The sequence below is a fragment of the Gambusia affinis genome, linkage group LG24 (genome assembly GCF_019740435.1).
Source record: "Gambusia affinis linkage group LG24, SWU_Gaff_1.0, whole genome shotgun sequence".
NCBI classification, from domain to species: Eukaryota; Metazoa; Chordata; class Actinopteri; order Cyprinodontiformes; family Poeciliidae; genus Gambusia; species Gambusia affinis.
Genome location: NC_057891.1, coordinates 6,911,123 through 6,934,638, shown reverse-complemented (window position 1 = coordinate 6,934,638; position 23,516 = coordinate 6,911,123). Strand labels below are relative to the sequence as shown.

General features: G+C 38.0%; 1 protein-coding gene across 1 annotated transcript in view; it reads left to right on the top strand.

Moving 5' to 3' along the window:
* The window catches only part of LOC122827172 (E3 ubiquitin-protein ligase Midline-1-like), a 32,026-nt gene extending 8,870 nt beyond the window's left edge, over window positions 1-23,156 (top strand). Inside the window, exons 2-10 of the mRNA XM_044109804.1 lie at window positions 3,950-4,737; window positions 8,997-9,092; window positions 13,909-14,016; window positions 15,930-16,078; window positions 16,358-16,485; window positions 17,482-17,625; window positions 20,435-20,596; window positions 20,676-20,883; window positions 20,958-23,156. Of these exons, the coding sequence (XP_043965739.1) occupies window positions 4,018-4,737; window positions 8,997-9,092; window positions 13,909-14,016; window positions 15,930-16,078; window positions 16,358-16,485; window positions 17,482-17,625; window positions 20,435-20,596; window positions 20,676-20,883; window positions 20,958-21,306 (2,064 nt within the window). The 5' untranslated portion in view covers window positions 3,950-4,017 and the 3' untranslated portion in view covers window positions 21,307-23,156. The remainder of the gene's footprint in view (window positions 1-3,949; window positions 4,738-8,996; window positions 9,093-13,908; window positions 14,017-15,929; window positions 16,079-16,357; window positions 16,486-17,481; window positions 17,626-20,434; window positions 20,597-20,675; window positions 20,884-20,957) is intronic.
* The last annotated feature ends 360 nt before the right edge of the window (window positions 23,157-23,516 follow it).

Below are 23,516 nucleotides of genomic sequence, written 5' to 3'. Positions count from 1 at the left end.
GCCTAATTGTAAAGTCCCAAGAAATATAATTTGTAGCAGATATGCTCTGTTTGGATGAACTCATTTTTTAAAACCTATGTTAAAAAAAAATACTAAAATAAGCTGTTTCACCAATTTTTGCATGGATTTCTATAATCAAAATTCCCACTTGCAAAGTTGTTGGTCCCCAACCTAGTCCAAGTTTAAATTCAAAATGGCTACTCTGGACGTAAAATATTGCACACAGTAGGGGGGGAAAAATTGACCATTTATTTGAACTTTTATTGTTTCCATAAATGTAAAGTATTACACATAATACTTCACATTTAGACTCAAAATTTGTGAACATTTTCCATTTTTTGTTGCTTGAATAATTGAAAATTCTGAGAAATTCCTTGTTTTGGTTTGCATTACTGTAGCAAGTAAGGCATTCTAACTCCCAAATCTTAGCTAGCAGCAGCTTTATGGAACAGAAATAAAATGATTCCGACCTTAATAGTTTAAAATTCAAATTTTACAGCTACTTTTAAATCTTCAAAAAACATGCTGCATTTAAAGCAGAAATCCAGTTTTATTTGACAAAACAAATGGCACAAATCTAACATTAAGAAAGTTTTACTCCATTTGAGGTGGCTTTGTTTGGCTTTTACCAGCAAGTGGCTTGTGGACTTAAGCCCCTGGAGTGTGCAGTTTGTACTTGGAAGTTGAATTTTTCCAGTTCCAGGTCATAAAAATGCAGTTAAGTGCTCCCTGAAGTAGGAATTACAATCCTGGGTCACTCTAAATTGAAATCCAGCATTTTTTTAAGTGGCAGAAATAAAACGCTTATTCCTCCTGCTCAGTTTGTTTTATTAAATCAATCTCACAGGGCACATTCAAACATATATTTGTGATCTTTTTTTCCCCCTCACTGTTGCAACTAGAGCACAGAAAGTGGGGCGTGAGGTTATTCCCAGATTTAGCTCGCAACAAAACTTTTAAGTTATGTTCCAAACACAAGCATGGAGACACTGACATCAAAAAAGGCAAGAAACATTGAGATATGCTTGTGAAAACATGTTTTTCATTAAACTCTTGCCTAAACTGGAGTAGTCAGGTTGAAGCAAATTCATTCTCAGGAAAATAAGCATGGTAGGGGGCTAAGAAGAATATTTCATACATTATTTGCATTATACCTGTCAAAGGATGCATGCTGGGTAATATCATATTAATGTATAAATAGGTATGAAAACAACATGCTATAAATATCAGCTTGTGATCAGTTCCAAAGATAAATTCTGTGCATAGGCAGAAACTGCAGTGAAGAGGAGGTGGAACAGCACTAAAGCATTCCTCTAATCAGTTTTGTATTGCCCCCCACTGAAGACTATTGGTACTGACATTGCTGAGGTGCCAGCATGGCAGACTAGTCGTTAACATACTGTGACAGCTCTGGCAGTCCTGCGGCACAAAGTGACGATGGAAAAAGTAAACAACATAGACTTTTGTAAAATCATATACACTTTTCTCCCCAGCATCCCCACAATTTTTTTCCTCCTTCCCCCCCGTCTCTCTTCTTTAGCTTTGTACTCAGTCACCTCCCTGCACGGTTCAACAGTGTCACCTACGGTATGGTTAGAGGCATTTCACCCTCTCTCGGCTGCCTGTTTCAATTTGTGTGAGTCTGTGAATGCATAAGAACAAACAAATTGGTTTAAAGTGTTTTCATCTGAATTCCGTCAATCTACTCTCTTTGGTCAATAATGCCTTAAGGATCCCTCAGTGCCAAGCCCAAACTAATCACAGCTCTATAAAACTTTACCATTCCAGGCTTTGTTTGAAAGATTTTTTTAAGCCTTACTGCTGCTTTCTTTCCTTCAAGAATGCTGTTGGCGGTTATAATACTGAACAAAGTGACTGCATCAAAATGGCTCGGGACATTTTCAGCCAATATTTACTTAATCACTGAAGTAAATATTTACTATTTACTTCAGATTCTTTGGATTTTGTCATTTTCTGCACAACACTCCCTGCTTCAGTTGTGCACATATAGCTACTTCAAAATTAAATATGGGAATAAAAGAGAAGAAAATCAGTAAGGGTGGAAACTTTCTTTTATGGCACTAAATATTAAATATTTTTTTGCAGAAATATCTTTTAGTTCCTTTCCGCCTTTTTTTTAATCAACACAAAACTGTTATCCGCCTTCACATGGCCTCAAAAATGCTAGCACTGCAAAACTCTCAAGTGGGGTACACTTTATCTGCAGCACTTTTCCCCCTTCTTTTAGATCAGAGGAAACCATGCATGAGAATGAGAGAGATACTCTGAACTCTTTGCATCCTATTGTCTGACGCACCAATGCTTTAATCTCAGCTGACAGTGACATCTGCTGAAAATCCTGCTTGGTGAGATAAGACTGGGCACATTTCCTGCATCAGAAATGCATGCATTATATCACAGAAGCGCACTTATTCTGTTACCTCTCTTGAGCTTTATGGAAGTTTGACTTGTGAATAGAAGAAACATTCACAAAATTGATGTTATCCGACGTTTTCGAAATTGCCAGAGGACAGTTTAATTCGGCAAATGTCCAAGTGTTGTTGTTGCTCTGTGCGCAACACTGGCACTCTCCAGGTTTGATGTTATCAGTGTTTACTGTTACTTCTCGATGCAATTTGACTAAGGCCTATCTACACATCCATTTGTGTTGAAATCCACTTTTAGGAATAAACAGCATTGTCGATTTAAAACCAGTGCTGCATAAGTTCTCCGGAAAGCTAATTCAATTTTATATGGTTGTAACACTTCAGTTCTTCCATAAGAAACTACTTGCATATCATGTTCGTTTGCACATGCTTACTTTGTATTGGTGCAATTTCTCAGAATTTCAGTTTGCCTACACCCTTGAAGAAAAAGACCCACTGCCTGAGATTGAGGAGATTATACAGAATTTATTATACAAATTTTATCAAAGACATTAGCTGTATTGTTTTCTATTTTAATCTGTCTGTGAATAAAAATGTTTGAGATGTTTCACTGGAAACCATGGTTATTGGGGGAACTGGGGACACAATATCAGCACAAACATTAACTAAAACCGCCTGACGGTGACAACACGCCGAAATCAAGAGCCAACTTCTCTGCAGGAGGAATAAGTCGACACATGCACTAATTACTAACTGGCTACAGCTGTAGCAGCAGCAGCTGCTGGCACTGCTGCACCTCATATGAAAAACATCCTTCCTGCTGACATGTTAATGCTGATAAGGAAATCCTTTTCAAATTTATTAAAATAGATTCAAATTTAAGTGTACTCCAAGATTAAAAATTACTTCTGAAGTGTTGTTATACAGCCACACATTGCAGTAAATTATAAACCAATGCTGAATGCTAATGAGCAACAGCAGCAGCTTGTGCTCCAAAAATAAATAAATAACTCTTTGCATCATAAATCATTTAAGCATAGCTTAGGTTGGCTTTGAGGTTTGTTGTGATGCAGTTTTAAGCACCTTCCAGCCCAACAAACTCCTCCTTGCAGCTCTAATGTAATGGGAAATTAACACACTCTAGTCTGCTGCCAGATGATAATTTTGGTTTAGCTAAACCTAAAGTGTTGGTGCTGGCAAGCAACAAGGATCTTTAAAGAAAACAGAACAAAAAGATGTGAGCATTTTCTAATTGTTAATGACATTGCACAGCTTCTGGCTAAGATGATCCAGAGTTCTGCCTATTTTGTAGGTCTGTTGCTTCATTTGTTGTTTGTTGATGGGCTTGGCAGAATCTACAGCTAACTTTTTACAGGCTAAAAAGGAAAAACTCAACACTGCAATTATTTAGCAGTTGTCAGCTCCATCGAGATATAAACCCTCCCAAGAAAGCTGTGGAAAATAAACCATTTCACACAATTTAATCTCAAATCCCTCTGCTTTCTTTCCCTCTTTTCCCCTTTCTATTCTCCTGGCGCTATCTCTTTGTCTCTGGCCTCCAGATATCCGAGCGGCTCTTCTGGATTTTGATGACGCTGCACCCAGTCCCGCCTGGCCTCTTCTGAGCAGGATGGACACTCTGGAGTCAGAGCTGACCTGTCCAATCTGCCTGGAGCTCTTTGAAGATCCGCTGCTGCTCCCTTGTGCCCACAGCCTGTGCTTCGGCTGTGCCCACCGCATCCTTGTCTCCCACTGCGCCACCAACGAGTCTGTCCAGAGCATTGGCGCTTTTCAGTGCCCCACTTGTAGGTATGTCATTTCCCTGAGTCCGGAGCGTGGATTAGAAGGACTCAAGAGAAACGTGACCTTGCAGAACATTATCGATAGAGTTCAACGGGCCTCATCCTCGGCTGGCCTCCCACTGCCGTTGGCCGGTCCCCACAGTGGGCCCAACTCTCCCATTGAGGAAGGGAGCAACCGGCTGGCTCTGGTTCCCGTCAGTGCCGCCATGTCCAGCCCAGAAACGCCACCAGAACCAGTCCAATGCCAGTTCTGCGAGCAGGACCCACCCCAGGATGCCGTCAAGACGTGCGTGACATGCGAAGTGTCGTACTGCGAGGAGTGCCTCAGGGCAACTCACCCGAACAAGAAACCATTCACCGGTCACCGGCTCATTGAGCCAATGCCTGATTCTCACCTTAGAGGGCTCCAGTGCCTGGAGCACGAGGAGGAGAAGGTGAACATGTACTGCGTCACTGACGACCAGTTGATCTGCTCATTGTGCAAACTGGTTGGGAGGCACAGGGATCATCAAGTGGCAGCCCTGAGCGACCGCTATGAAAAATTAAAGGTATGTGTCTGTTGGCTTATATGGTTAAAAGTTAAATAAAAGAAGAAAAGAAAAGAAAAAAGACTTTCTGCTGTTTTCAGTGTTTTACTCAGTCTAATTATAGATAAGTATAAAAACCCTCCAATGTCCTTTATCGTCTTACACATATAATGAATTTCAAACTTTAATTTCATTCTCCTCTGAAGTATGAAATTTCCTGATATCCTCAGTCAGGTATCTAATTTGATTATCAAGAGAGATTTCATAATTTCATGCTGATTTACAATCTCTCTTGAATAATTAAGCAATTAGCATAATGACTGCGCCACACCAGGAAGCCAGGGGGTATTCACAGGCAGAGGCATGTCTTTAGCAACAAGGCATGGTGACTTTGGCGAGGTTGCAGGTTAATAAACACCACTTGCCTGCTGGGTGCAGGTTGGCTTAAGTGAGAACTGACTTGTGCATCATAGTGCTAATGGCCACAGGGGCAAGTTTTTTTGCGTTGTGCATCCCGAGAATGATGGATTTTGTAATAGCAAATACTGCAACGGTCATCACCTTTACTCTTTCTTTAGAGTTATGTTTCTATCATTTCACTGACATTGATTTGTGACCATGCCTTAGGGGTAGCCACCAACACCTTGTATTACCTGATTTCTAAGATACAATGCAATTTTAGCAGATGCTAGAGTGTAACACTACAAAATGGACTTTGGCTAACAAGTCAGATTTTTAAGTTTACTGAACACTTTAACTTTTATTTAAAATCTTTTAAAGTATACATTGTATTGGTACTGGTGAGAACTTAATTAAATCTTACTAGTAATCTCACATCTCCCACCTTAGTCTCAGATTTTGACATGCTTTAGCTGTTCTTCTGCCATTTTTCCAGGGACATTTCATTAGTATTACTTTTTGCCAATCAGCTGAATACAGGATACTTCCACTCTTCACAAAATGGGACAAAAAAAGTAGTAGATTATTGGAATAGTTTCTCTTTTTCTCTGTTAGGCTGTTGGTGTGCTTCCGATAAGAACCATGGAGGTTATTGTGGGAACACCCATCCTTTTTTCAGAGATAAAATTATCCCCGTCACAGGAAATTGACAGAGGAGGGTGCTGGGAATGGCTTCTAAAATCCTTAGCTCAGGGTCTTACGAGTAAAGCCCTTCAGGATAAAAGATAGGAGCAGCTGTTTGTATGTGTCAGCCTTGGTACTAAATCACTGGTTTGGTGTTCCCCTGTCTCTGTTTAAGTTGGAACAGTTTGTATTCTTAAGAGCAGTCAAATATAAAACAATTTGGGGGATTTTTTAGACTGCACATAAATAAACATGTTATATTTTACAGATTATCTGTTTATTAGACTTGCTTTCCCTGATAGATGGTCACAGAATTATAAAGTGGACCAGCTGTGAAGTCTGTTACTCTTGAAAGGGTGAAAAGTGTATAAAAACTCCTTCTGATTTAAGGTAAAACTTATTAAATAAACAACAAAACAGGCCCAGTAGCATCTCAATCTCTCACTCAGGATTGCAGTGCTCATGGTCATTGATGTCGAACTCCAGTCCTCAAAGGACCGGCGTCTAGATGCAGTAAAGACAATAGGGGTTGAACAACTACATATTTTTTAAGGTCGACTACATCATGATAATAGTCGAGTCGATGTCGACTAGTCGCGGTGACGTCATAGTGACGTAAGCGCAAAAACCCTTCACAACTACTTGGAGGCTTTATTAGCTATTTTCACGGCACACACACACACACACACAATCCCACTCCTGCATTTACTAAGTCTATTATGGAGAATTAAAAGAGCAATAAACGTGAGCAGCGGGGAAAAGTTTGTTGCACAAAGTCGGGTCTGACTTTTTTTTTCTAAACACCGGCTGAAGCTGATGATCTCTGGATAGTTACTATAGGAGTCAAATTATCACAAATGGTGCTTTTGTAACATCACAAGCCAAACTTGTTATGAACGGATCCCGTTTGGTTACAGCTGAATTCAACGAAACCACCTGCTTCTCCTCGCGCTGGCAGGAAGCTCTGCTGACTCAGCAGATTGAACGATTTAAGATATTTTCTAGTCAACGCCAACATGATAAAAGTCGAGTCGATGTCGAGTTGACTAGTCGCGTGACGTCAGCAACGCAAGACGCAAAACTTTGGAGTAACGTACAGGCTTTATTACCCGTTTTCACGGAAAAATACGGCATTTACACAGAACAGCAACAAGTGAAACAACAAAACATCAGGATAGTTTATGATAAATAAGTTGCTGGGAAACCAACATTCAAAAGGAAACACACATCTTTTAGATGGCATTACCACAGATCTTTATTTAATCAGCAACATAACATCATAATGTATTGTTAAGGACATCCAATATGAGTTTTAGACGGATCCTGTTTTGTAATTCTGCAGCTGCAACTCTATCTCCTTTTAAAAACACTGTAAAACCACAAATATGCATCCATCTACATATCATTTAAACTAATGTATTAACTTATTTTTGTTGTGTTCAGACGATACTGTGCTGTCAGATCAGCACAGGCATTGATGTCGAACTCCAGTCCTCAAAGGACCGGCGTCTAGATGCAGTGAAGACAACTTGCTTAAGTTCAAACAGGGCATCAGATTGGAGAAGAAAAGTGATTTAAGTGGCTTTGAATTTGGTCTGGTTGTTTGTGTCAGAAGAGCTTGACAGAGTATTTCAAGAACTGGAGATTTAGCTTTTTTACATACCACCCTCTCTTGGTATGCAGCCAACTCTAAATCAAGATGCCCATCCACAACCTGTCAGAAATTCTCTCTTTAGAGTAGGCTAGCTGAAATGTTTTAAAATCTTCTCATAGCTTGAAATACAGAAATACATAGACGTTAAATGAAACAAACACGACCTCTTTCATCTAACTAGTCAACTCGTGTTATTTTGCATCCTTGGGTTTTCTATTAGAATAATCCCAGTCCACTGCCTCACTGCACTTTGAAAATTCATTTAACTAAGCAGAGATTAACTGTGCTGTACAACACAGACTTTTTTCACTCAAAATCTAGCTCAGTGTGGTGGCAGAAAAAAAGGGTGTGGGGTTGATAAAAAGAGACAGATTACGCCACAGAAAGATTGACGAATGATCAAACTGATGGGGGCTGGAAGGCGCTCCAGCTCCAACAAATAGATACAAGCTGGCAACAAGGACATATTTTAGGCTTAAATCCCTTTTCTTTATGTTTGTGTCATGGCATATTGCATTGAAGTTCAGTACACAGAGGATGGCTTATTGTTGCAATTCTTGTCCTCCTTTGAGAGATCAGCTTTTCCCCCACTGTTACCAACAACAGGGTCATATTCCTGTTAGAGCAGACCCTTATGTCACTTCTGTGTGCCATCTGCGTATTAAGGTCATCCATTAAGCCCCCTGTGGCACTACATCACACTTGCAAAGGCAAAAAAAAAGAGGCACCATGTCCACCTCTGTGGACGAGTAAGAGCTTTTCTGACACCACAAAGAACTGTCGCTATTTAAAACGTGGCTGAAGAGGTACAGTCACGTAAATTACAAAGCATATTCTATAACTTTATACTTTGGTAGTTTTCACTCTCAGCTTTGAAACCATGCAGAACATCTTAAAACTTTGAAAAGAGGAAAAGTGACGACGCATCAGAACAGCTTAATCATGCCTGATTTGGCAATTATGTGAAACATGGCAGCAAACGAAACAGCCGGGGCTCTGACATTTAAAAAAAAAAAAAAAAAAGCTATGTAAAAAATACACAAGGGTGAATAGAAAGGAGGACAGAGAGGGGAATAAGTGAAGGGAGGAGCGTCGAGGGGCGGTACTGACGTGCTTGTCACCTGTTTGCCGCTTCGTTTGCCGCGAGCGCTGCTCTCATAGGGAAAGCTTTTTGAAGCCCTGATTTATCGCTTGGCTGGATTTGCGCATGGCTTGGTGCTCAGTGGAGTGACTGTCCCAGTCACATCCACGTCTAGAACTAGGATCTGCTGTCTGAGGCTTCGGACGGGGCAGGATGAGGAGGCAGTGCAGGGATGAGGGATACTACCCACGGTCAGAGGTACGCCACCTCCAAAGCTTTACAAATTTAGAGATTGATCAGGCTAAAGAACTGCACAATTTGCATGTCATTGCTTTATTTTAGAAGGTTTCTTCTTGTTTAGTTGATTTGATGCCTCGGCTTAAGCTTTGTTTCTATTTCTATCTTCTTGCATCTGTGTGACATTTCTATTTTTGTAGCATCTCTTACTCTTGTTCCCAACAGCAAGCACTTGATTCCAACCTGAGCAACTTGATCAAGAGGAACAATGAGCTAGAGTCGCTTATGGGGAAGCTGATCCAGACTTGTCAGCATGTCGAGGTGAGTCTCAATGGCCCTGTGGGGGTCACCAATGACCTAATTTGTCAAGCAATGCAAGTGGTGACGTTCTGTGTGAAAGAAAATGCTGATGTTTGGTTATTTTTGCCCAAGAGTAAAAATGTCAAGGCGACAAATTTAGAAACTGGACAATTCTCTAAAAATCAGGCCACGTCTTGTGATTGCAGCTGTTATTAAAGATTAAGCTCAATATCTGACATAAGGAATGTGAAGGCATTCTGGACTCAAAAATAACTGGTTTACACTAATGCTTCATTTTATGAGCGACTTTGTAATTTAAAAATTATTTTAAGAACACCCATAAGCTGTATGAAATTGTCACTTTCTGTATAAATAATGAAAACATCTATGATTGTAACTTGACATTCCTTTATTTCCCTGGTTTAAGCCTAAACTATAATTTATTGCACAGTGATTATCTGCATCTACTCAAAATCTGCATGGAAAATTTGCAATAAATGTACAATAATTGCATTTACATTCTCATAGCGTTTTTAAAAATAATGCTTAAGCAAATTTTCACATTTTTCTGTCATTTGGTTTGGTTTACCATATTTATTCCTGCATTAACAGATTTGTGTTCATGTTTGCATGCATGCAGTCTCTATTGAGGGCAGTTATGTACCAAGCCTGCCCATTTGCATCACATTGCACCACTAAGATGCTTTAAATAAAGCAATGCCACAGGGTTTTGGAAACTATGGAGGGCAGCTTCGCAGCCTGCCAAGACATTTTGCAAAGTAGATGAATGTATAGGATTAGGCAGTTTAATATTTTCAGAATATTAAATTACAGTTGCATGCTTGTTTTGCATGCATATTAAGGTGTAGTTTATGCAAGATAAAAGGGCATTCTAATGAATAAAGGATAGAAATAAATGGCAGTTCTGTGATCACAATTTTGAGATAGCGGTAATGAAAGTTGATAAATTGTAGAAAGTACAGATTTCACCTCATTTATAAAGCAATATTTCTTTTTTAACTTTCCTTTCATCTAATATGCATTAACCTCAAAATGAGAGAAAAATGAGATGGGATAATGTTCAGTGATGGTGTGCGACAAATACAGGTAGGAGTAAAAGTCAAACGTATAAAATACAAAAATAAATTGAAGTACTTATGAAGAACAAGGAGGCTCTGCTTGCAGCCACTAATAAGTTTCTGAATATTTAACATCAGATTATCCCAAAACAGCTGCAAAGACATGTCTTGAAGAAGATTGCCAACTCGCATCCGGTTCCTCTGACTCACCAGCTCAGCTGAACCCATAAATCTGCATTCCTGCGGAACACTAGATGTGTCTGCCTTTTCAGCTGGCTTCTTGTTTTTAGCTTTTCCATGTTAGTACCAACACCAGCCCACACTCCAAGCACGCTCAGGCACTTATCGCATGTTGAAAAATGTGGACACTGTCTAGGGGTTGCTCTGGGAGAGTGGAGTGAATTAATTTAACACTGCTTAATAAATATGCATAGACTGACAGGGTCATTTTAGTTTTCGTTTTTAAATACAGTACAATAAAGGATTTAACACAAAATCCTTAAGTACATTAAGTCACAATTCATAATAATTATGTCAAAATTCACAGTTGAATATTTTTATTTTTCCCATAACATACGTTATTAACCCTCATGGACTATTTACGTTACGTTAGTGAGGCTTGAGTTACTAGACAGTTGAAGACCCCCTGTTAGGACTGAATCACAGATGGATAAACATCAAGAGATGTGCTAATCCTAATCTACACAGCCAGATGAAACAGACTTGACACAAATATGTGCATTTCAGCAAGTGTAAAGATACTAAGTTTGAAAGTTTGCTTGCACATATTCTAACTGTAGCTGATATGTTTTTGAAAAAACTCAACAGAAAATGTGTATTTTGTCATACCATGAAGCATTAAAATAACACAAGGCCTTTCTAAAGTTTTGATTTCTCAGATTTTCTCTTAGTGATTACAAACATTAGATTTTACTGGGATTAGGCCAACACAAATTAGCACATACTGGTGAAAATGCATTATTTAAAATAATAATAATAATCTGATCCTCAAATCCTTAATTAAAAATAGAGTCTAGCTTATTGCCTTCATAAGTCACCCTACTAGAAAAGAGTCCACCTTTGTGTGTTATAATTTCAGTACAAAAGCAGCTGTTCTGTTGAAGGCCTCGGGTTTGTTAGAGAATATAATGATAAAAAACCACAGAAGCGTCATCAATTGAAGGACTTCTGCTCTGGTGTGTCCGTATAGTTTTGAATTCTTCTTTGGGGTTCATTTCACATCTCACTTGATTCTTTTGGTTCTCTAATATTATTATCCATTCATTCATGTATTTATCTTCAGTTATTTTCCCTGTTGTCCCTCTGTTGTGTTTACATGGTCTGTCATTTTGAGTCGTTCTCCCTCAGTGCCACAGTTCACAACTACAGCTCATGTAATTGATTAAACTCACTTGTTTTTTTTCCCCCCACTAATCACACCTCCCGGTATACATGTTCCTCCAGTTTTTACTACTTCCTGGATTCAATTCTCCAGTTCATCACATTTCCTTCATGGTTCACTGCCATCTGGCTGACTCTTTGTGTTATTTTGGCACCTTGGTTTTCCAGCTTGTATGTTTTTTGGACTTTGTCTAAGCTACACTTTTCTCAGGATATTGCCTGCATGCTGCCTGTCTTTGGGTCCTCATTTAGCACAGGTTAGGATATAAAACAACTATTCCAAACTTTGGACTTCTTTTGGAACTTTGTTCATCTGATCTTCTGAACACAGAAAGAGTATCTCACAAACCTGTCAGCATGGAATGAACAGGGCAAACATTATAAAATATCTGTTACACGGTGAAATACTTTGCCGAGCACTGCAGCAGCAGAGTTAATCCAACAGTAAAGTAATGGTGTCTCTTTGTAGAAGAGTTCTCCCACATGCTCCAGGCTAAGATAATTTAAGACGCTTTGTGTTTAAATGAAACACTTAATGTTTCTTATAGCCGACAATTTGTCACACTGAATATATCCTACATGGGGCTTCGGCTTGCAGTAGATATTTTACATCTGTACAAGACATGATGAATTTGGTCACAACAGGAGCACTGACATATTTCGGGCTGCAACATGGCCTCCTCAATATTAACGGATGTTGTCTTAATAGAACGTGGAATGTTTAATTCTTCTCAAAGAAAGAGTTAACCAGAGTTCAACCATAAGTTACACCTAGCCTTCAATAGTTGCAGTTTCTGGTTAATGTATGGCATACACACACACACACACCCACAAAATTTTGAGTACCAAATCCAAGGTGCAAGCATTTCACATAGTGCAAAGCTTTTCATTGGTGTCAAAGAAACCAATTAGCAAAGTTGTAGCAGCAGCTGCCGAGGCTGCCTTGCTGGGCAAAGGAACCGTGGTATTTGCTCAGCATGTTTCACATTAACACAGATGTACTCCAGGTGGCAAATTGTTGCTTTTGGCAACACATTCCCAGAAAAAAATGACATAAACGCTGTAAGGAAGGACTGAATAGTTTGAGTATTCAGTCAAAGTCCTTTACAAGCGTATTTGGCTCAGTGCAGGAAATAAAAGTGACTTTCCATGATGTAATTATTAAAACTTCTGTCAGCACACGGACAGACTGAGTTTGAATGAATAACTGCACTTTAATAATCACTTGGTAACTCTCAGCAACAGACTTCCCTTTTATGGCTCCCTGCGCTATCACTTGGTTGCAGCAAGAAAACTTTACAAGGTGCTTAAAGGACCACTAGGAGATTACTACAATAGGAAACTGTGAGTTATGCCAAGACCAGCAACCTTATAAACGGACGAACAGGTTTCACAACCTGCTCAGTGTGCGAAGCTACCTGCGAAGGGAATCAAATGCTGGAGAGAAGCAAGCCAAATGCTTGTTGTTTTCGGCAGAAACGACACACAAGTGCTCTGAATGGTTATCTGAATTTGAAAAATACCCCCAACTAAATTAAATTATTTATCCCCTCGAATTTCTATCATTGGGATCTGGATTAATAAAGAAGAGTACAAATCACACAGACAGTTCCCCTTCATAAAATATTCACTGTACAATCTTTGTCAAATCTCACATGTTTATGTACAGAAAGGAATCCAGATCCCTGTTTCAGTCTGTTGACCTATAAAATACCATCTGGACAACAAATAACTCCTCCCGTTGCATATGTCATTCTTTTAAGTTGATCAAATTTCCTTAGAGCTATTTTTTTACATAGAAAGTATAGAAAATCACTTTAAGTCATCAGTTACTAAAGAAGAAATTAAACTGCTGGTGCGAACCTAACTGAACTCGAATGAAAAGTTTTAGCTGGTAAATGTCAAAATCATGAATATTAAAAGCAACAGAGGATTTAAATGTCTTAATCTTAGCGTAACAAATTTTTTAATACAAAATAAGTGCCAAAAGTATGAATTTTTTCCCCTAATATTCTAATTGTCTGAGATACTCCCATTTTCATCCAGTAGAAACACAGGAATTATTTATGGCTAAAACAGCTCAATCTTAGGTCATGGTCCCATGTAAATCCTAGAACACATATGCAAACATGCATATTTGTGCTGTTAAGATAACACGGGTAGTTTTGTTTTATCACTCAAGGCAGAAGCAAAATCTAAAAAAAAGTATTCACCAAGTTCTTGCTTTAATAAAATATGGATGAAGAAAAATGTTTTCTTGGTACAATATATCACACCACAATATAAATGTACACACTGTAAATTTTTCATGTTTCCTGTCTTTGTCAAACTGATGGCATCTGTGAATTGATTTTCAGGTAAATGCATCACGCCAGGAGGGCAAGCTCCTGGAGGAGTGCGACGTCCTGATTGACATCATCCAGCAGAGGCGGCAGATCATTGGCAGCAAGATTAAAGAGGGGAAGGTGAGGTGAAAAAGTAAAATGGTGTGACCTCAAATAGCACACAATGTTTTTATTGTGTCCTCAAGCTCTTTAAAATTTCAAAAGCAAAACAAACAAAAAACAACCACGAAAATCTTAAATTATTGAAAAGCCCTTGTTAAGAAGTTGCATAAGAGTATTTAAACAAGCAGAATTTGTGAGCAACACTAACAAAAACTGAAAAAAATACAAAAAAAAAACATGGATGGTTTTGAAAGACCTTTGGATTATCGCCTTATGGTTTAACCAGAGTGTGATTGGGTTTAAGATTCTGTAATGATGGCTAAGCACACTACCGCACAATGTTCTGGTAGAGATAATAGTAGTAAATACTTACTTTTTCTTTCAAGGCTCAGGCTGGTTTTGATAACTTTTGTTTCTTAAAGAAAGAAATTACCACTTGCAAGTGGCTTTTTGTTTTTACGCAGGTTATCTTTTGAAAGCATAAACATTTGTTATTTCACTTCAAACATTACAGCATGAAAAACCCCCAAAAGAAATCATTAAGGGGGCAAACTCTTTCACAGCGATGTATGTCTACATGATCCTTTAACTGCCAGCAGATGGCAAACTACTCAGATGCCTGAGATTCAAACCCTTCTGAACAGACGGGAGGTGGCAGATTGGCCAAAGAAACATCCCATAGCATATGGAGAAGATGTTTGCTTGTACTCTCAACCCAAATGATAATTTAAGCTCCATGTAATGAGACTTGGTCTGCTTCAGAGATTTTTTTTTGTGTGTTTTTTCCCCAACCATCTAACTTCAACCATCTCAACATTTAGCACTGAGTGCACAGATGCTTGGCATTTTTGTCATGAACTGGATCCAGAGGTCATGGCTATGGTGTAATCTTTCCTGGGATACAGTTTCTGTTCTGTGTTTATTTTGGTACAAGCCAAACTGCTGATGAAATGTCGTTTGACCTCAATCTAACCAGTGACCTAAATCTGCCTCTTAAAAAGCAGAGGGAATGAAACTGGACGGCAAACAAGAGAAGCTGAAATCTCAGATTTGCATGCAACAAAAATCACCAACATGGCTGATTTAAAAATAAATGTTAAGAAAGTTTGGGATTTCACAAAACGATTGCTTCATTACATTTTGCACCAGTTTATTTGTATTTTTTCCTCAAATTTCGCTCTTATAATCCCCTAAAACCTTGGTTGATAATACAATGTAAACCAAAGAAACCAAATTATTTGTACTGACATAAGCTTGAATAAATGTGATTTCTTTGTTTTGATACAATATAAAAAAAATAATGTTTTCATCTTGTCACAATGAGGTAATTGTGTATAGAATTTTGAGAATAGAAATTAAATTAATATAATTTGAAACAAAATGTAACAAACTGTGAAAAACTGAATCGCCATAAATAGTTTCAGGCTGCAGGGTAAGTTTGGCTTTTCTACACATGGTAGAGTAGCCAAACAGTTCTGTCAACATATGAGATACTGATAGCATTTGTTTCTAACCGGTAGAATTTTATATTATGGATATCACATTTGGAAAAAAAAGGAGATTTGAAATAGCTTGGTCTCATTGTTTACATGACAAAATTTGGCAGTCAGCAGGTGCTTGTACACTGTGTGTTTACAGAGTAATTTACAGGTTCAAAACTCTAGAGACAAGAAGGTTAAAACCAATCTACTCCAAGTCAGTGTAAATTTAGCTAAAAAAGATTGATGTTCTTAAACTTGTACCATTTTCTACCTGCTCTTATACTGATATAAATGAGAAACCATCAAGAAATACAGAATTTCCTAGTCTTGACCTTTTGTGCAAATGTCAATATTTGTCTCCATGTAGCCACATAAAGAGGTGCAGTCTTGCCATTTTCGATTCGTCTTAAAAGTCAATCTGCTAAAAGTTCTCAATTTCAATGATTTCAGGCTCAAAGGCTTCGGAAGCTGGCCCAGCAGATTTCCAACTGCAAGCAGTGCATCGAGAGATCCTCTGCCCTCATCACACAGGCCGATCAGACACTGAAGGAAACGGATCACGCTCGCTTCCTGCAGACGGCCAAGAGCATCAATGAAAGGTCAGGCTGCCTGGCGGAGATTTCAACTCGAGCCTCACCAGCTACAAAGTATTGAGTCCCAATCGAGCATTTTTTCGACCGATTTCAACAAGTTGGGCTTGTGTGCTAAATTAATTTTCCTACTGCTAAATTCAGGAACTCTTGTGAATTTGATTTTCATATCTGAAGTCTATTCACAACACTTGGTCCATGCTTTACATTGTGACCAAAGAGTGAATATCAGCACAGATGAAACATAAGGTGCAAAATCCTTTTCCATTTCTATGTATAATAATCTAGGGTTTCCATGGCAACGGCATCAACCCAGGTACTGATACCAGAGATCCACCTGACAGACACGTTTGACATGTTTGCTCTGGATTTTACCAGAGAGAAGAAGTTGCTGGAGAATCTGGATTACCTCACAGGTTAGAGACATTTTACATCAAGAATGTATTCACAACCAAAAGGAAAATCTGATTTTTTCTGAATTCATTAACCCTTGTGAAACTTAGACTTTACAGAGAACTAATGACGTTTCTTTCAACTTTAGGTTTAATTTTCCTTAATTTAATTTCTTTCAAGCCTGTCTTTAAGTATTGCTTTAGTAGTTAGACTTCAGCCAATTAACTCCTAAATTAATGTCAAACATTACCTTCCCATCTTTCAATTGGTTGGACCTATCAAAATCTCACTGTTATTTGATCCAGGGACAGAAGAAAAAAAAAAAAAAAAGAATGATGGGGTTTGTTGGATTTGAAGCCTGGTGAAAATGGTTGGCTCATATTTATTCTCTGCGACGCATGAGGGCGTCGCTGGAGGGTATTTCACTCAGTGAATCAGCCTGAATCACTCCACTATGTGCAGCCACTCATGACAGAATGCTTGGGAGTGGGGAGCAAGTGACAGGCACAAAAAGAGATAAGAAGTGGCTTTACAATCATTTCAAGCTGTGTTTTTGTATCTTTGTTTTTCTATCTCATTCTGTTCTCCTGCTAGAGGCTCAATGGACTTAACACAAAAGGAGCCATTTCCAACTAAATTCTCATAACATTTGTTTCCCCCATGAATCAATGCATCAGTGAAATAGAGCCAGCAGTTTCTGTGATTATACACCAAGTGACTAAGATTCTGTGTTTTTAATGAGGTTGTGCTATGTTCTGTTCCCGCTGTGTTAATGTGATTTGGAGATTTATTTCTATTGCCATTATTATTGAACCTGTAACTCTTGCATCACAGAATGAGTTTCAACCCCCCCCATAAAAGTCCTAAATTAGATTCTTGTGCACATAAGGAAGGTTTATTAGCCTGAATTTTATTGGAACTACTAAAAGCTGGTGAATCACCAGCTTGGGACTTCTCTAATACAATCTCTTGCATCTGGAGGGACCAAAGATAATGTTCCTGCTCTCGGTTCTCTACAGCTCCAAGCGCTCCATGCATAAGGGAAGAGTTGTGCACAGCTTCCTATGACACAATCAGTGTCCACTGGACATCTGATGATGAATTCACAGTTGTGTCCTATGAGCTGCAGTACGCCATCTTCACTGGACAGTCCAACATCGCCAGTAAGTGCATTATGGACATTAGGTCCACTTTAACACTAACTGTAGTACAACTGTAACTATTTTATTTCTATATTGCCAGAATTTATGTCCAATTATACAATGAAGGAAGAAAAATGCCTTTTTATTATGAGATGCTAAGGCCCTATTTACATAACGCCCGGGCAGTAAATCGTTAACATTTTGGCCGCTTGTGTACACGGTTTTTGGCTGGACAAAACCGCAAATGTTTGACAATGGCCTCCATAGGGAGACGTTTTTAGAAATGAAATATGAATCGTGTCTGTGTAAACATAGATGGTTAAATATTTGGAAACAATTTCAATCGCGTCATCTTGCGCTTGAGAACTCTGGCCTAGTTTTCACATGCACAACAACAGCGGACATCCAACTTCTGTTTGTCTCGCTGCAACTCTTCAGATTATCTGACAAGTTAAAGCAAAAGCAGACAAAAAATATTGGTACAAATATTTACCCTACATGATATTCTTTTCCCACATTTTACAAGCACAATGTATTTTATTTAGGTTTTATTCAGATTCTATGTAACAAACCAACCCAAGGCAGCAGAAACATGGCTTTCAATTACTTTTGAATAAAAACCTCAAATGTGGGGCAAACATTTGTATTCACTATTACTCAAAAAAAATATACACTGAAAACATTTGAAAGTTATGGATCATTTTCCATCATCTTCAAAATCAAATGCTGAATTACTTTGAGCTGACAGATTGTATGTGCGCCATCTGTACAGGTAAAGGATTACAAATCACCTCTCACATTTATAAAAAAAAAGACTGTTTCTTTTCAAAAAAAACATTCTGCTTCCTGGATATGAAAAGTACGGTAGCTTTGTTTTATTTTTCTGTGCAAGAACAGATTAAACCAAGAGGATGCAGGCATTTTTGTCAAGATGACAGCTAAGAGAAAAAAATAATCTAGTATCAGTCACTTAAAACATAGAACATCTTATGGAACAATTGCCTTATAGTGTATACTTATATACACATCAGTCAAACACCCACAAGACCTTAGAAATCTTGAGAACGACTGAGTGAGCAACAACTACATGGAGGGAAATGGGGTCAAGGCACCTGAAGACAAGCTCCCCTGCTGCCTTTCAATCATACCGCCTCATCTTTGTCTTTCATCTGCTCCAGTTTTGAAGTGTTTTAAAGATTCAAAGACTTCTCAGGAAAAGGTTACCTTTCTTAGGTTCATCATTTTCTTGTTTTATATGCTTGGCATTTATCTAATAAATCATTCCTTTATAAGGTGGTCTCTTTTTCCACTACGACCCTCATTACTTTAAGGCTAAAAAAGTATTAAAAAGCAACTCTGTGACTCTTGGGTTGTGACTCTTCATTTCCTTATTGCTGTCGCATCCCAGTCTCTTTCTTCAATAAGATGTAATGTTTACCGCACTCACTCTTATCACATTCACTAATGACAGAGGTGTTGCTTTCAAAGTGGCAGATAATTCTCCCTGGAGCCACCAAGCAGGAAGTTGAAGTCTTTTAAATATAAACTATTTGCTTCTTTATTACTGTTTGAGAATTTTTAGACTGATGTGTTTTTACCCACATTTGAAGGTAGCTGTGATGTGCAGTCTAACAAATCAAGTTTTACTTTAAGGAGGTCATTGGCTCGATTTGCATTCAAATGTGCCAAAATATAAATTGTTTAGCATTACATTCTAGTTTATTCTAGCTTATGATATCCTTTTAATCAAATGAATATGTTGATTTATTAGTCAACTAATAAATGAGATTGTAGCAAATCTGTAGTTTTTCAACTACAGATTGAAAAAAATAGTTGTAAAGACCATAACTTAACAGTCTTTAGGTTTGCTGTTGTCTTGTACTGTTCATATGTTCGGTAAAGATTAAAAAACAAACAAAAAAAAACTAAATTCTCAAAGCAGCTTGCTTAACCTTAGCTGTTTATTTGTTGTGATTGGAAGATGTTGTCCACCTTACAATGGTGCAGTTGCGCTGGGATTAGTCAAACATTTTACCTCAAGTCAGAAAATATCTTATTATCAGGCTTGTCAAACAGTGAAAGATCTTTACCCTGGTGTAAACAGTGTAAAAATGTTACAGTTTACATAATATACTTTAGTTTTAAAACGAAAGCAGACTTTGTGTTAAATTTTTTATGGCTTTTTAATAACAGGAATGCTTTCAGACAATTCATTTAGCACACAATTTAAGCTTAATCGCAAGGCCAGCATAAGCATGCTATTTTTAGTTCAATTTTCTATTCCATTTTATAAATCACATTGTAAATATGACAGGAACATTGCTCTTGTGGTCTTTGAACACATTATACGAACTACTTGGAGCATGGTTTGACTATTTTCACTTCTGAGTGACTAGCAAGAAAAATAAAATAATAATAATAATAAAAACAACCATGTCAACCTCTCAGGAAAAGAAGAAAAATGACATGAAGAGTATATGTACGCTCACAGAAACACTTTGGCCTTGGAGGCACTGTGGAAGAGCAGAGGTACCATTAAATAAACCCACACTGAAAACACTTTCAGCAGAAAGTATTGTGCTGGTATAAAGCCAACGAGGTGTGAATTGTTTCCTCTTGTGCCTTTTCTTACCCTCTTACCTGCTCCCACAGCCAAGGGCTTGCACATCCTTTTCAATTTAGCACACTATGCTGTCACATAGCAGTACATTGATCTTCTGCTGGCTGTTTTTTAAAAGAAAATTGTTTTGTGGACTAAAAGTATGCCTTCAGTAGTAAGTTTTAGGAAAGTTTCTTGTTACTTTATAACTGCTTTTCTTCTTCCACCTAGGTCTATGTGACTCATTAGAAAGTTGGATGATTGTTCCAAACATCAAGCAAAACCACTACACAGTGCATGGTTTGCAGAGCGGCACCAAGTACATTTTTGTTGTCAAGGCCATTAATCAAGCAGGAAGCAGAAGCAGTGAGCCGGGGACTCTAAAAACCAACAGTAAGAAATCAAACATTTTCCTTTGTATGCAACAATAAAGTTCAGCTCTTAAAATAGTCAAAATATCTTTCACAACCAGGCCAGCCATTCAAACTGGATCCAAAATCTGCTCACAAGAAGCTCAAGGTTTCCCATGATAACCTCACAGTGGAGCGGGATGAAACCACGTCCAAGAAAGGCCACAGTCAGGATCGGTTCTCCAGCCAGAGCAGCTACGGCGTGGTAGGAAATGTCTACATCGACAGTGGGCGTCACTATTGGGAAGCTCTAATTGGAGGGAGTACATGGTAGGAAACATTTCTACAGCACCTAAGTAAATGTTCTTTGTTAGAATCTTAACCTGTTTTTTTATGCTAAAAAGGTACGCTATAGGCATTGCCTACAAGTCCGCCCCCAAGCATGAGTGGATTGGCAAGAACTCGGCTTCTTGGGTCCTCTGCCGCTGCAACAACTCCTGGGTGGTTCGTCACAACAGCAAGGAGCTGGCCATCGAACCCTCACCCCAACTGCGGCGGGTCGGGGTCTTGCTGGATTACGATGCCGGATATGTGGCTTTTTATGACGCCGTCGGTTCCCAACACTTACACACCTTTCACGTCTCCTTCATCCAACCTGTGTGTCCGGTGTTTAATGTATGGAATAAATGTCTGACGATACTCACTGGTCTCCCTATACCCGACCATCTAGAGGGACTAGAACCTGGTAACTAAATGGTACAAAAACATAATGAAAACTCAAAGAAAGTCACTACCTTCTAGCTGCACTGGACAACACTTATTCAAACTATGCTTTCTGGGTAGAGAGCCAAAGAGTGAGTTATCCTCTTCTGCTACAATTAGCCACGTTAAATTCTGGTCATGGACGATTATGCATCCAGAGGTAGGGACGAAACAGAAAAATATAAACTGTCTTTTCTGATCTCAACCATAAAACATGCTTAAAAAAAAACAACAACAAGTAAACATGTCTGTGTTTGATCTATTTTTCAAGCCTATCTGGGTCGTCACAGAATGTTTGTTTCCTGGTATGCCACTAAAACTAGTCAGCATATGTTCACAGTTACCCAGTGCAGCAGCAGTGCCTTGAAAAAGTACATACACTCCTTAATTTCTTTAATAATGAGACAGTTATAGTGAGGTTTTTTTTAAAGATCAACTTAAATTAAACACTGTTTGCCATTTACTAGTTAGGTGACTTCTGAAAGCAATTGGTTGTGTTTGATTTTATTTAGTTGCGCAAGTCCTAATGAGACGAATACAACTGCATGCCACACTTTTTAGATTCACATTCAAATTTTGCATCTTCTTTATTGCACAGTGCAGTCATGTGCTATGTTGTATTGGTCCATCATTTAAAATTTGAAATACACTAAAAATTGGGGGTGTAAACATGAAAAGATTAGAGGGATGTAGAAACTTTAGCAAGGCACTGCGTAGAGGTGTTAGTTTCAAGCTTTCCTAGAATATGTTTAAATATGTTCCTAATATGAAGACGCTTGTTTTCCTGAATTCTTACAGCTCTGCAAAAAACAGAGGATGGAGATCATATTCTTTGTGTTTTGACAGAGATATTTGAACTATTGCAAAAAGGAAAAAAAGCCACAACTTAATTTTTAGTTTTTTTTTTGTTGTTTATTATTTTTTATAGCTCATCTCAATGAAAATAGCACTTTGAAATTTCCATAAAGTACGCAAAACATACAAGTATATTTACTTTTTAATTCGCCTTGGTTGCTGTGAAATCCAGAACATGTATATTTTGTACACTTATTGTATCCCACAAAGCCCTTTTTATTTTTTCTCAGTTCATTTAGCAAGGAACCAAAGTAGCCATGGCTGTTCAGATAAATTTTATTCTATGAAAAAGTTTGAGATATTTTTAAAAAAATTAAAAGATAAATGGAAAATATTGATTGCTGTATTCCCGATAGACTTTTTTTGCACATTGTTTACACTTTATTCATGGTTTGTAGCCTAAAATGCTCATCTTTTTGTGCAATTTATATGCATTCATACTGGTGAGATGTGTTCTGTCTGACCTAATGTGTTAATTTTGTTTTGTGATCCTGAGTTTATGTGTTGTATAATAGGCAAATTGTCAAACAGTTGTATTCCCCCAGGATATTATTACATACAAACGTAAAAATGCACATTGCCGTATCGATTTCTGGTAACTGAAACAAATTTTTGACATTTTCCACATGAATTTTACCGTTAATAATAACGGTAAAGAGTTTCCTCTGCAATGCAAATGTAAAAAAAATGAAGAAAAAAGTTATCTATTTCTCAATAAGATCAGGTTTTGTACACAATACAATTTACCATTAACCATATGAAGAACAACTGAGGTTTTTGGGACATCTCTTTGGTAATCCACTGAGTAAATAGATTATCATGTCATCCCATCATCTAATTAAAGCATAGTGCTTTGTTTAATGTGTCCTTTAAACTTTTTAAAAATGGTGATCTATGTTCAGTCTATGTGAACACTTGTGAAAATCGGGTGCAACACTGTTTCCTGGGATAATAGACAACGGGAAATAAACGTTTTTTTGTTTTCACTTCAGGTTTGTCGTTTCATATGTGCAACTGAGCAGCTTTGGGACTGATAGATTATGAGCAAAAACATTACAGGGGATCCTTCAACATCTGGTAATGTATGAAGAAATATAGACTTTTATATTTCTCATGTGTTGCTAGCTTAAGAAAAAAAATACAAAAAATCAATCGATTTCAAACACTTCATGGAAAAACTGAAGGGTACCAACAGGATTTGAAAACCTTCGATATAAAACTATGCTGGAGATTAGGCTTTGTCCATCAAGCCATCTACTAGTTTTTTCCATCAGTCAATGTGACTGTCAAAATGTCGACAAAATTTCGAAATTAAATTTGACCATTTTTGATCCGAGTTGAACAGC